This window comes from Carya illinoinensis, chromosome 13 (assembly GCF_018687715.1).
Source record: "Carya illinoinensis cultivar Pawnee chromosome 13, C.illinoinensisPawnee_v1, whole genome shotgun sequence".
Lineage (NCBI taxonomy): Eukaryota > Viridiplantae > Streptophyta > Magnoliopsida > Fagales > Juglandaceae > Carya > Carya illinoinensis.
Window position 1 is genome coordinate 33673580 of NC_056764.1, and position 13081 is coordinate 33686660.

The 13081-nt window shown below is 36.3% G+C and overlaps 2 protein-coding genes and 1 pseudogene across 4 annotated transcripts; 2 read left to right on the forward strand and 1 right to left on the reverse strand.

Annotated features, from left to right (window-relative positions):
- Positions 1-1212: 1212 nt before the first annotated feature.
- LOC122292516 (metal tolerance protein 4-like) lies at positions 1213-7398 on the forward strand. 2 transcript variants are annotated; one of them, XM_043100912.1, is made up of 8 exons: positions 1213-1366; positions 1523-1741; positions 1919-2088; positions 2842-3040; positions 5406-5584; positions 5674-5824; positions 6605-6735; positions 7023-7398. In XM_043100912.1, exons 2-8 carry the CDS (start codon positions 1558-1560, stop codon positions 7200-7202), a joined length of 1194 nt encoding a protein of 397 aa, XP_042956846.1. In that variant the 5' UTR covers positions 1213-1366; positions 1523-1557; the 3' UTR covers positions 7203-7398. The 2 variants fall into 2 exon arrangements, with proteins under 2 accessions (XP_042956846.1, XP_042956847.1); XM_043100913.1 differs by having other exon boundaries at positions 1220-1366; positions 1532-1741.
- On the forward strand, positions 3047-5395 carry LOC122292518 (annotated as a pseudogene).
- A 220-nt stretch (positions 7399-7618) lies between the features above and the next one.
- LOC122292517 (protein PHOTOSYSTEM I ASSEMBLY 2, chloroplastic) lies at positions 7619-11169 on the reverse strand. Of its 2 annotated transcripts, none has more exons than XM_043100916.1 (6): positions 11005-11169; positions 10243-10337; positions 9389-9554; positions 9107-9199; positions 8219-8350; positions 7619-8089 (listed from the first exon to the last, which is right to left on the reverse strand). In XM_043100916.1, exons 1-5 carry the CDS (start codon positions 11066-11068, stop codon positions 8220-8222), a joined length of 549 nt encoding a protein of 182 aa, XP_042956850.1. In that variant the 5' UTR covers positions 11069-11169; the 3' UTR covers positions 7619-8089; position 8219. The 2 variants fall into 2 exon arrangements, with proteins under 2 accessions (XP_042956850.1, XP_042956849.1); XM_043100915.1 differs by having other exon boundaries at positions 7619-8111; positions 11005-11167.
- Between the last annotated feature and the right edge of the window lie 1912 nt (positions 11170-13081).

The window sequence follows — 13081 nt, forward strand, 5'->3', positions numbered from 1 at the left end:
ATGTTGGATTTGGGTGTTGAGAAGTGTTAAGATATTTTGTGAATAGTAGTAAAAAAATATATAAAAAGTAATAATAGAATACTAAATAAAGTAAAAAGTAATGTATAATAGTAATAAATATGTAAAAAATAATAATAAAATAATAAATAATAATGAAATATATTGAGAAATATTGAGATAGTCACTTACTCTCTTGCATGATTTTGGTTAGCTTTTTCTTTAGATTGAAAAAAGAGGCTTTAATAGATCAGTATTTTGCTAGACAAGAAAAGTGCTCCCATAATCAAAGGATATATGGTCGATAAACTTTATTAAAGTATGTAAGAGAAGGATATTCACTTTTTTCTTTATTAAAGATGTGATAAATTACTAGTAAAGATATTGTTTTTGTTTAATGGTCCCATTTTTAGCTGAGTGGGAGTATTAAACAAGTGCAAATGATTTGTCTCAATCTCGTATTTTTTATTCTGTGACCAACCACAGGTTTTGTTTGTTTGTTTCCCATGTGTTTCCAACCGTGGATTTCCAACATGATCATGTCTTTGCTTGGATTCTCACATGAATGTTTGTGTTTACCGATGCAAGCATGCATTTATTGTCTACTGTTTTGGACAGGATTTTTCCTTGTCTGTTGTTGTTTCTGAGGTTTGTTTTCACTTCCAGCATCTGAGAGATGAGATTTATGCATCATTGGTTTACAAAAATTTTAATGTGATTCATGGCATGGCATAAAAGATGGGTACACATTGTAAATAAAATACTAGTATCTATATCATTGGATCAAGAATTTGGAGAGTTTATTGTATAAATCTTTAGTACATTATTAAATGAGTAATAATTTTTGTAAAACTATTTTATGCTTCTATTTGAATGTTGAGATGAGTAGTGACTTGTGAATAATAGTATTTTATCAGTTTTATTAACATATGTTTAACTTTTAAAAAATGACAATTACAGTCGTGAATGTACAAACGTCATGTAATTATTTTAAAAAAGTGAATAAATACTAAATTCATATAAAAATTTAATTTTTTAATAATAGACATTACTATTTTTTAAAATAAATGGCAAATATATGATACTTACATATTTTATAATTGTATCTAATATTATTTTTAATTTTTTTAAATTAAAGTTTATGAAATAGGTTGGTAAGAATTTAATTTATATATATATATATAGAAAATTCTATTAAAAATTGGTTGGAGAAGAGTTATCATACATCCAGCTAACCGTCCGCTGGCTATTGGAACTTGGGCGCGAGGCCTTACATCCACGTACAGTTCGAAGACTTGTTCTTACAAGCAATCTCAAATTTGATACGCAGTGGCCTTTCCGTACGCCCTTATTGTTCTATCAGCCGAAGGTCAGAATTTAGACTGTTTCTTTCTTCTTCTTTTTTTATTGTTTTTGACAAATTTTTAGACTGTTTCTATTCTATTGGACCGCACGTACAATTTTGATCTTCTACGGTTAGCTTATAGTAACTGATGTCCCCGAGGTTGTATTGTTGTTTCACAAGATGCTCTAGACGCACACGGACAACAGATATTCGAAATGGGGGACTCGGATCCGAAAACGCCGTTGCTGGGTAAGGATGACCGCCTCACTCGGCAGTACTCCGTTAACTCACTGAGGAGAGAGTTTGTTTCAAGACTGCCGGACAAGGTCCGCTCCGCTTTCGACCTCGAGTCTTCCGCCTCCGACCTTGATCTTTCCAGAACCAAAGACTTAAGCAAAGGTCTCTCTGTCTCTCTCTTTCTCCATCCCCGTTTGGATTCTCAGACAATACAGGAAAAAAAAAAAAAAGTGTTGACATGCATTTTTATGCAACAACGGGAGTGCTTCACTCGTTATATGATCGTCGTGTCTGGTTCCTTCTTAAATTGATTGCGACGTTGTCTTGTCTTTTCCCTAGGTGAAAAGGAGTACTATGATAAACAATTCGACACCTTGAATTCGTTCGCGGAAGTAGATGCTGTGATGGCATCTGGCTCCATCGTTGAGGAAAGCCTCGATGAACAAGCTCAGCATGAAAGAGCGATGCAAATCTCTAATTACGCCAACATAGTGCTTCTGGCGTTTAAGGTTGTATTCAGATCTAACTATCAATCTCACATAATTGAAGCTGTCTTCCTACTTGGATAGAGTTGCTTTGATACTTTGTGAGATGAGAAATGCTACAGTTACTTTTTTTTAAAAAAGTTTTTATCGATTGGTAAACAAAACTTTTTCATCATAATGATAGGCAGGACAACAAGTATACAAAACATGTACAAAGACATCGCCTAAACGTGCTAGTTTAGTTATACAACTACGTACGTACAACTTTAACGCAACTGGTGTTAAATATTTAATTTTTTCACTTCAATTCAAACACATGCGACAGTCAGCAGCTCAAAAGTACTGAAAAATTATTTTTTTAACGCTAGTGTTAAAATTGTGTACATAACTCTTATCATTTCTGTTGTGGTGGGATATTTATTACACGTGTGTTTGTTTGTTTGCTTGCTTGGCTGTTTATTTTGAGTTTATATTATACATATATCTGTATTAAATAATTCTTACACCCCCAAAATCACTTACTTTATCTTGTATGATAGTGTTTATCTATAACTTTTTTTTTTGATAAACAGAACATTGCATTCAAAACTCATAAACAAACTTACATAGCAGCATGATCAAACCACATAGCATGATCAGCAAAATCAGGGACATTACCCCACCACATTTGAACATCCAAAACATTCCATGCATATCTTGCCAAAGTGTTTATCTATAACTCGTTGCTCATATACGTACATATTTCTCAGAATTAACAATATGCATCACAATTTTCAGCTGTATGCTACAATAAAGACTGGATCCATAGCCATTGCGGCATCAACACTAGATTCGTTTCTTGATCTCATGGCCGGTGGCATACTTTGGTTCACTCACCTGTCAATGAAGAGCATAAATATCTATAAGTACCCTATAGGAAAGTTGAGGATGCAGCCAGTAGGCATAATCGTCTTTGCCGCTGTCATGGCTACACTTGGTATGTTCCAGTGCCTTAATTTGCTGTAAGCTTCCATTGGTTCTCATCTTTCATATGATTGCTGATTGCTATACACTTGTTGAATTTCTTCTTTAATTGAATGAGGTAGCTTTCGTCAAAAAGAACATTTAAAATGATGAGGATGCAATTGTCCATTTGTTTAAGTCTCATCGTGATCAGTAGCATATAGGTGATGCAGTCAATGTTTAAAATTTTATTTTTTTAGTAACAAGTTGCTGTATTAAACGAATTGAAAACACAATACCCTTAATTGGAGAAATTTTTTATACAGACTAACCGTTTGTATGGATGTTTAGGCAGAAAGTTTAATCACTTACACTTCGTCTGAAAATTAAACTAATCTTAACGTGTATCAGGATAATGCTAGATATAGTTATAGATATAGTTAAAATTCATGTACATGACCAAAAAACAAACTAATACATAATCAATCTGATCTGTTCTGATATCTGCAAAAGTCCATCCACTGCATAAAAAATGTTCATTCTATCATGTAGCCATTTCTCTAAAAAAAATTTCCAAAATTTGACTCTAAATTTGGAATGCAAATTTGTATGTAACTCATATAGGCTATGGATCTCAAGAGGTAACTTTCATTGGAGATGGTATCTTTCTTTTAAAGTCGAACAGGAATTGATAACAAAACTTAACATTTTGAGGTTTTAAAGACTTAAGACAACAATTTGGTCTTTCTCCTTTTTTCCCCACCATATAGAGGACCTCCTGGATATGCATGGCTCATGCCCATATGCCAGTCTTTATCATAGTAGCCATGGAACAGTAGATTTAGCCTGGTGGTGTTGGTTTCACGAGAAGGACAGGATAGATTGTTGGGTTTGCCCTGTTAGGCATTTGGTTGTGGCAAGTGGACAAGGCCCTTCGAAACCAAATGTACCTTTGGATGAAATCATCCATACGATGTCATAGTATAGTTATCACTTGGCCTGGCTGCCATGCCTTCAAATCCCTTCTACTCACGTGCATCAACTACTCGTTGGGTCCCGCTAATGACTGCAGACTGTGTTGGAGCTCCAATGTTCATGTAATTTTACCTTCTTTCAATCCTTATCATTGCCATGTGTTTTTGCTAACAGCACTATCTTTAAAACTTGTCAGTTTCCCTCCCTTTGTGCCTATATAAAGGCCTGAGCCTTTTAAAAATTTCTTTATGACCAGATACAAGTTATTTAGTACCTTAGATTGTTCAAAGTAAGAGAAAGATCATAGTTTCAAGCCAATCCCTCCTTTCAATGAAAATCACTCCCAAGAAATGCTTCTCTTTGGTGTCTTAGCTGAAGCCACCAAAGACTCATCTGGAACCATATCCTCCATTCATGTTGTCAAAGATCATGAGGAAGTGAATTTAAGAGCCACCGCTGAAGAGGAGGCCATGAAGGAAGTGATTCCTATCGAGGGCTCAGAAGGAGGCCTAGGGGAAAGTATGCAGCCGAGTTAAGGGATTCCATAAGGAATTAAGTGAGAGTTTGGATAGGAACTTTTGACACTGCTGAGGCTGCAGCTTTGGCTTATGATCAAGATGCATTTGCACTGAGGGGTTCAATGGCTGTCCTCAACTTCCCAGCCGAGATAGTTTGTGGGTCTCTTCCCCAGATGAAGTATGTATATGAGGAGGGGTGCTCACCAATTTTGGAGTTAAAGAAAGGCACTCCACGAACAACGTCAAAGAGTAAAAAGAAGAAATAGGAGTTTGAGGTCGAAAAGTGTGGTGGTGTTGGAGGATTTTGGGGTGGACTACTTGGAGGAACTTTTGCATATATCTGAGAGTGCTAGTCCTTGGTGAATCATTGTCACCAGCATCAGCTTTTAGTCTATCTAATTTCTAGTACTTTCTTATATAAATTTCTGGAATATGAAATTGTGGGAAAAGACCACTTTCTTGGATAATCTGTCTGCTTCTTTTGTAAAATGTTTCAGCTAAGGGAGGTTTCAACTTTCATTTGTACACTGCCGACCTTCACTGTGTGGCACAACAGCCACTGGTGCATTTTAAGAATATGATACAAGTTGCAACCGCTGTCAAAGTCTTCATTTTCCAACTCTTATCAGAGATTCAGAAGTTTCTAATGTTCTTTCTTTTTCATTGAGCTTTCCAATGATAACTTGCAAATGTTTGCATCTTGACGCTTTGATGTTGTAATGTTCTACTTATAAAAAATGTAGTAATTTTCAGTCATAGCATATATTCGAAGAGCTTGTTCTTTCTACAATTAAATGTCATGATGAAATTGTAAGATGTTTCCTGAGTTATATACAACTAAATCTTTAACTGCTCTAACATATTCCTTTTAAGTGGACATTTTTATACCCTTACATTTTCTTACAGGCTTTCAGATATTGATCCAGGCTGTAGAACAGCTAGTTGAAGGCAAAGGTTCTGAAGACATGTCCTCAAATCAAATGATATGGATGTGCATAATCATGATATCTGCTACCGTGGTGAAACTTGCCCTCTGGATGTACTGTAGAAACTCAGGAAACGAGATTGTCCGTGCTTATGCACAGGTTTTCCTTCTCTACTTTTATATCAATAAGTTGTACACATTGTTCTTGTAGTTTTCAGCTGCATAACTTCCTGAAATGCCAACACCCAGGATCACTTTTTCGATGTGATAACAAATGTAGTCGGCTTAGTTGCAGCTGTTCTTGGTGATGTGTTTTACTGGTGGATTGATCCTGTTGGGGCCATCTTACTTGCTGTGTACACTGTTACAAATTGGTCTAAAACTGTCCTAGAAAATGCAGGTACTTTCTGCCTCATCTTTGTTCTGTTCGATCTCAGAATCTGTTTTTTGATGCAGATAAAGAAACAGATAGAATAAAATGAGAGTTCATTTCTAGAATCCCAGGATTTTTATGTTCTATTTTTTCCCCTGTCCAATTTGCTACTCTTTATCCACCATTTCCCTTACCGAACTCATATTAGCCCTATAAGACTGGTTATGCTTTGCTTTGGACGTTTACTCACCAAAAAACTTTCTTATTAAATCCACAATATGCCCTGTAGATAGTTGAAGCTGGATTTTTTCAAATTTTTATTGCTTTCAGAGATTTGCTATTCCAGCTCTTTATGTTGATTGATATCTGGTAATTTTCCGGTGCTTTGTTTATATATTACTTTGGCTGCATTAGAATATGATTTTATTTGGATCAATACCATTTCAAAAGTTTTCAATTTTTTTATATGAGAAATGTGATTTTACCTAGTAGAGCCAAAAATACAAAAATCAACAAAACAAGATGAGGAAGAAAGAATATGAAAACACATCTTCATCTCATATTGAAGTTATGCAAGGAATTAGCCGTCTGGATACTGGTCAATGCCTGACCCAAACAATAATTTAAACAAAGAAGAATAAGGATTGAAGTTATGAATACATTTTTTGGTTCATTATCCCAATTCATGAGCCATGCAAAACTTATAGTTACCGACACATCTACTTTGTTTTTAGCATTGCTTTGCAAATTTTAAATGGTTATAATATTCATATCTATACTGTCTCTAAGAAGGGTTTCTTGTTGCAGTTTCGCTTGTGGGACAGTCTGCACCTCCTGAAGTCTTGCAGAAACTGACATATCTTGTCATAAGGCACCCACAAGTCAAGCGAATTGACACTGTCCGTGCTTACACATTTGGTGTTCTTTACTTTGTCGAGGTAAGTCGTGTAAATCTGATTAAATAGTGACGAGCTTTTGATCATAGCTTTAATCCGTCTCCCTTTTTTCCAAGTTTTCGGTCTACATTAAGAAGTCAACCACCCTTCTCCATGAGACTATTCTTTAAGTAAGTTTTAAAATTATATCAGTGGGAAATTTCTTTCTGATTTTGCCATGCTATGAGGGAAGGTATTTCTGTCATATACCATCAGAAGATGCATTAGTCTCGTTGGAGCATTATAGTTTTAATATGTGGCATCAGGACCTCATTACATTTTTTAAACAGGTTGACATTGAACTCCCAGAAGACTTACCATTGAAAGAAGCTCACTTCATTGGAGAGAGCTTGCAGGATAAGATCGAGAAACTTCCGGAAGTTGAGCGGGCCTTCGTTCACCTTGATTTTGAATGTGAACACAAGCCAGAGCACTCTGTTCTCAGCAGACTGCCCAACAGCCAGCCTTGAATTTGGAATGCCTATTGCCTAATCCAGTTTTCACAGAGACTCCTGTTCTCGTTGATTTTAAAATTTTGAATTAAATGCTTTTAGCCTCTTTATAGTTTATACTGAAGCACAAATGCATTTTCTTTTCAATTTTTCCAGTAGTCTTTTAACTAGGTTGTGTTTTTCTTCGTTATAAAGGTGGAAGTTTGAGGTTTAATCTGCCATAGGTACGACATCAGCTTCTTTTTTTCCTTTTGGCAATTGGTATTGAAATTAGTCAATTTGATTTAAATGCAGAAGCCCTAATACCTATTATAAACTGAAAATGGAATCAAAAGTGATACATGCTTTGGAGATTCTGTACGTGATCTATCAATTCCAGAGATCCAAAAAATAAAAAATAACAAGACCAACCTTACAGGATAGCCACAGTTAAATGATATGAAGAACATGCATTCAATTCAAAACAATTTTAGCTCAATAAAGAATCCATTTTCCACATCAAACAAATGTGGCTTAATGGTGCTTATCCGTGACCATACGGTACTCAAATCACTAGAACCTTTTGTACTAGCCGATGCAATAATCATGTGTACGCTACATGGAACATTAATTTATTAGCATCAAGCACCATAAGGTTGCTCCTGTAGCTAAGTGAATGAGTTTGGTAGGTAAACAAAATAAGTGAATGAGTTTGGTAGGTAAACAAAAGGACCTCCTCATCAACCCAAATTGCATGCAACTTTGGCGAGTACAAGCTGTACGGTTAGACCATGTCAATGACCCTAGAACAGGGAAAAAGCTTCTGTTTTTGTGCTGCACTTTGGGGTGCAACATGTAGTCTTTACTCTCTGCCACTTCTTTGTCCAACAAATCGAAGTGTATTCTTGTGATCAAATAGCCTCTAACTGCACCATTTCAATGATGTGACTGTAATTCAAGCATCATTATGCGACCATGTTATCATATGTGCGGTAAAAAAATAAGTCTTCTATATTATATGAACAGAAGAATAACTTGGATGTAAAATGACTTACTTTAAGATCTTGGTAGCAGCCTACCATTATACATCTTATCAAGCAATTGTCGTGCATCTGGCCTCCTAAGAAGGCCTTTGTTATTTGGTAGACCAGTTCCTAAACAAACAGGACACACAAGTTTCCCTCGACCTGCCCACAACAAGAAGAGATTAGTAATGACTCATCAGACTAGTTGCATTCCACAATTCTAAGGAATGAAAAAACAGAATGGACAGAAGCTATTGTACCACATCCAAAAAATTATCACATATTACAACTTCTCAGAGGAAAAAAAAGGACGTAAGTGTTGGAACTTCTAGAGTTGATCATAGCCCCAATTTTAGGTTTTGCTCATAGAGTAGCTCCCCATCACTTGAGTTTGCCCCTATCTAAGAGTTTTGCTAAACCCTTCATATGCATTCTTCAGCATTTATGATCATGAAGAGCTATGTAGAGTTTAGCACCAGAAAATATCCATGTTATTGAAATAAAGAGCATGGGTGCTAGGGGGCTCCAACTGTACCCCCATACTAAAGGCTTTTACCATCCCTTCTGGTAAGTTTAAGACATCGATCTAGACCTAAGATGGGAAATATGTCTACTCAGTTTCACGTAGAGGAAAAGTTTGAAGAATGTCTTGATTGAGATTTCAACTACTGTGACCTGTGACATTGACTCCATTATTAAGGAATGGTGTGTATTTATTTCCATTGGATATCAGAAAACACACGTCTTCAATTTTTTTTATCGGTAAACTAAAGAGCCCAAGTCTTCAATTAAGAATGAATAGCAGATAAAGTTCAGGGTGATATACATTCAGAATAAGGATAAAACAATTGAAAGCAGGAAATACCTGTTTCTATAACTAAATAACTAACAGGTAGATGGGAGTCAAAATGTACATACCATAACAATTTGGACATTCTGTAAACTCGTAGACATCTTTAGCCCGTTTTCTGTTGAGAGCTTTCCATTTTCCTGTACCACCACACATATCACCTAAATAAAAAGCAAATGAACGTCTTATGGAAAGGAAATGAGTAACAAAGGTAACACAGAATGTATTAAAAGGTCAGTTCGCACTCTCAACGAGTTTTATATATATTGCAAGTTGTGTACACTGTACTAACTTCAGACCATTCTGGTGATGAGACTGATAACATGTAACATATGGAAATTCAAACTTACAGAGAATGGCACCGCTGCCCCCACAGTTCCGGCATACTGGCCTTTCTTTTCCTTCTGAAGCAGTTGCCTTTTGTATGGAAATTGGTGTACCAAAATTGTTCATCAAGGACAGAGTGGAACATAAACAAGTGAGACAACTGCGTCGAGAGATTGATGATCGAGAATCCTGTGGTGAAAACAATAAATCCTAAGTTTGTTGAACATGAGAATTTCTATGAGTTCTGAAAGTACTGCAGATATCATTGAAGTAGTTCGTATAACATTTTGGGCAAATATTGACAATTTTCAGTTCCTCAACCATCAAATTACCGAAGTGATTGTCATTTCAAGGACTGTTATTACTATAGAACAGGAAATCCAATCCGTGGCACAATGACAAGTCATCTAGCAGAAAATGTTATAAAGAGAATGGATGAGTCCCTTCTCTAGCATGCCCTTGGTCTATACACACACTACGCGTTCAATTTATCATAACCGATTAGTTAACATGCTGGTTAACTGTATTTCAAAACATGGAAAAAAATCTTTGTCAGATCAATTATCTATTGAACTGTGAAAAAGATTCAAGAAAAGACATGTTAATCGCATGTGACGCATGAGGAGGCAGCTTCCACACTTGGAGAAATCCTAGCAAACACAACCATCACATTCTAGTAAATGTTAATCGCACATGATGCATGAGGAGTTTGGGACTCATTATAAAAAGCAACGAGTATATGTCCCTAAATGAAAGCAATTGATGATGATTACAGCTCCCCCTTACTTCCCTGCAACCCATGTCGTCCTTGTAGAAACTTTTGCATCTAAGGAATTACTGAAACAAAATAGATGTTGATGAACCATAAAACCTTTACCTTTGCTGGTTTCGATGAGTTGTCTGAATCAACCCTACTCTGTTGCTCATTTTCCAAACTAGATCTCACAGGAATCCTAGCTGACTTGAAGTTTACTGTCATTTGATACAAAAGGAATGGATAGTTAAAGCAACTGTCCTCCCAACAGTATACGGCCTAACACATAAATATAATCTTCAGAGCAATCACAAGCAAAAATGAAAAAAAGAATACAAAAAAAAACCAAAATTTGAAACAATTCGTGCGTGAACATCCCTGCCAAACCAAATAAGGTCATTTAATTCGGTTAATCATCACTGGAAACGATGGCCTCCGTGCAAGTTTTGAAAAAAAATATCTCTCCATTGATCGGTTCTCAGACAAGAAGAAAAAACTCGTTCATAGCTTCAGCGCATATCTATTTGAAAATGGAACTCATTGCAGGATTGACAAATATGGCAACTTCTACTCCACCAAAAGAGCCCAAAATGAAGAGTTGCCCAACAGAGATAGCAAACCAAGCCGGACCCTTTTGGGAGATTCATCCACGAAAAAGATAAGATTTCGAAAATTCCATGGAAATATAAGTAGACATGGTCATTTAACTTATTTTCATGAAACAACAGGAAATTCGGGCAACATACTCCGGATAACTTGAGATGTTAATTCAACGATAAAAATTAAAACAACTCAAAGGGTTCATGTTCCTATATGTAGCACTTCTCAATAAGCTTGAATTCATTAGTTCAGAGAGAGAGAGAGAGAGAGAGAGAGAGAGCTCACAGTGCTCCGAGGAAGCTAAAGCAGAATGTTGTGGGATGGCGGACAGCAAAGAAGAAGATGCCATTCTCTCTCTCTCTCTCTCTCTCTCTCTCTCTCACTCTCTCTCTCTCTCTCTCTCTCACACACACACACCTGATACGCAAAAGCACACCGTATGGAAAACAGAGTCTTGGAGGACCTCACATTCAGGATTCACCGTTACCCAGAGAATCTCAAAATGCTATCCCTTGTCGCAACTTTGTTTGAAAGCAGCCGTTTCGCCTTAACTTTTTCAAAGCTATTGCGGTGGCGACTACAATTTATAAAGGCGACACTAGTCGACGTGAATAACAGATGAGAAATTTTATTTACAGTCTCCCAATGAAAGATTGTATATGCAGGTCTTATTAAATGAGAATAAATATTATTTTATAAATGAAATTTTAAAATTTTTTAAAAAATTTTAAAGATAAAATTACCTAAACTTATATTATAATTTTCATTTAAGGATTGTACATAACTTTATTCAATACAAATATTGGTAATGAGATGCTTTAAATGCACCAATCCCCTTGAGATCGTTATCACCTTATTTGCCACTTCCATAAATCTCTCCAAAGAAATTAAAACTCATACCTTAAAACAAACAAAGCTGCTTCTAAGCGGTTGGGCCAATTTTTAGCTAATAACAACCTTCCACTAACATCGTGCCACCTCATAAATAACACTAAAATACCCTACACTCATTCACATGTGATAGAAAAGGGCAAAGAAAAAAAAAGATGGGAAACTAAGGAGAAGCTTCACGTTTCGATTCATGTTGATTGTTGTTTCATGCTGACCAAACTTATACCGCTAGCATCCACCTCCATCAGTCCACTACCACCATTACGACGCTGAGTATTGCCCACTATCTCAATCGTTCACTCACCAAGGCCAATTTTGCCCCACGAGTTCATCACCCATGGCTTTGTTTGGAATTGTTTATCATGTTTTAATAAACTTCCAACCCACCAAGATAATTAAATTGAGATGTGATTGTGATATACTAAAATCATGTTCCTATTAGTCTGAGTTCAATTGATTTACACCATTTGGGATTTAGAAAATTGAGTTTTAGAATCCAAGTAGTGAGAGATGAGAGAGAGATGTCAGAGGCTTAAACTGATTTACCCAAAACATATTTACACTAGTTGGGCAAACGAACCCAGATGCAAAGATACAGAGAGTGACAAAAAATCTCAAAATTTTTGAACAAACATAGATGCAAGAATTTTGAAACAAACCCAAGCAAAATCTCAAATATACACCGCATGCCATACGTCAAGCATATCTCTCTGTCCCTCTTTCGCTTTTCTTTACAACTTTGTTGCTTGGATAAGTTTTCCCACATATTTTCTCGGAGTCCAGTGACTCTTGCTGCAAAGCTTTTAGATCTGCTTCACGACTTAACTGCATGTTGCTTGCTTCGCTTTTCTATTTGCTCTACTCTTCCATGAAAAAATCCAATTCCCTTCTCTCAAATATAATTCCTCGATCGTTTATGAGGAGGGCAGATGAGTTGGTCATTTTGGAACTGAATGGTGAATTGGAGGGGGAATAAAACTGAATCAAAAAACTCCACTTGAGATTTAGTTGAAATCAAAATCCATTGTATTTTTAGGAACCAAAATGGCAGAGAAACTTGGTTAATTAATTCTGGATGGAGTTCCTCACACTACAAGGTTGCAACAAAATGTGGATGTATTGGTGGTGTCACTCTCGACCACTAGTTCTTCATCTACAACTACAAGTTGAAAATCAAGGACTCAATGGCAACTGGGCGTGGCTTAATAACCCATTTGCAGAATAACTGGGAGAACAAAGATGCTGAAATTGGACCAAACCAATAATCTAGGGGTGGGAGATGGAACAAGTTGGGGATTTAAAATGTAATCTGTGGGCACTTCATGTCGATCAATTGAAATTTTTGTCTAAAATTTTAAAATTTAAATGTGATCTTATTTGAGAAAAGCTGTGGGTGGGCGACGAAACTTGGTGGGTGCAATGACATTGTTTGGCTATGGTGACGATAGAGCTGGTTTCGTGTGAGGACGGA

Bases quoted from the DNA above. Each gene is read 5' to 3' on its own strand.
- LOC122292516 (XM_043100912.1), top strand. From the start codon at position 1,558: ATGGGGGACTCGGATCCGAAAACGCCGTTGCTGGGTAAGGATGACCGC. The intron at 3,041-5,405 runs GTATGTTCCAGT...ATTTTCTTACAG, and splicing joins CGCTGTCATGGCTACACTTG to GCTTTCAGATATTGATCCAG. The intron at 5,825-6,604 runs GTACTTTCTGCC...TTCTTGTTGCAG, and splicing joins AACTGTCCTAGAAAATGCAG to TTTCGCTTGTGGGACAGTCT.
- LOC122292517 (XM_043100916.1), bottom strand. From the start codon at position 11,068: ATGGCATCTTCTTCTTTGCTGTCCGCCATCCCACAACATTCTGCTTTA. The intron at 9,555-10,242 runs GTAAAGGTTTTA...TTTTCACCACAG, and splicing joins ACTCATCGAAACCAGCAAAG to GATTCTCGATCATCAATCTC. The intron at 8,351-9,106 runs GTATGTACATTT...TGTTGTGGGCAG, and splicing joins AGAATGTCCAAATTGTTATG to GTCGAGGGAAACTTGTGTGT.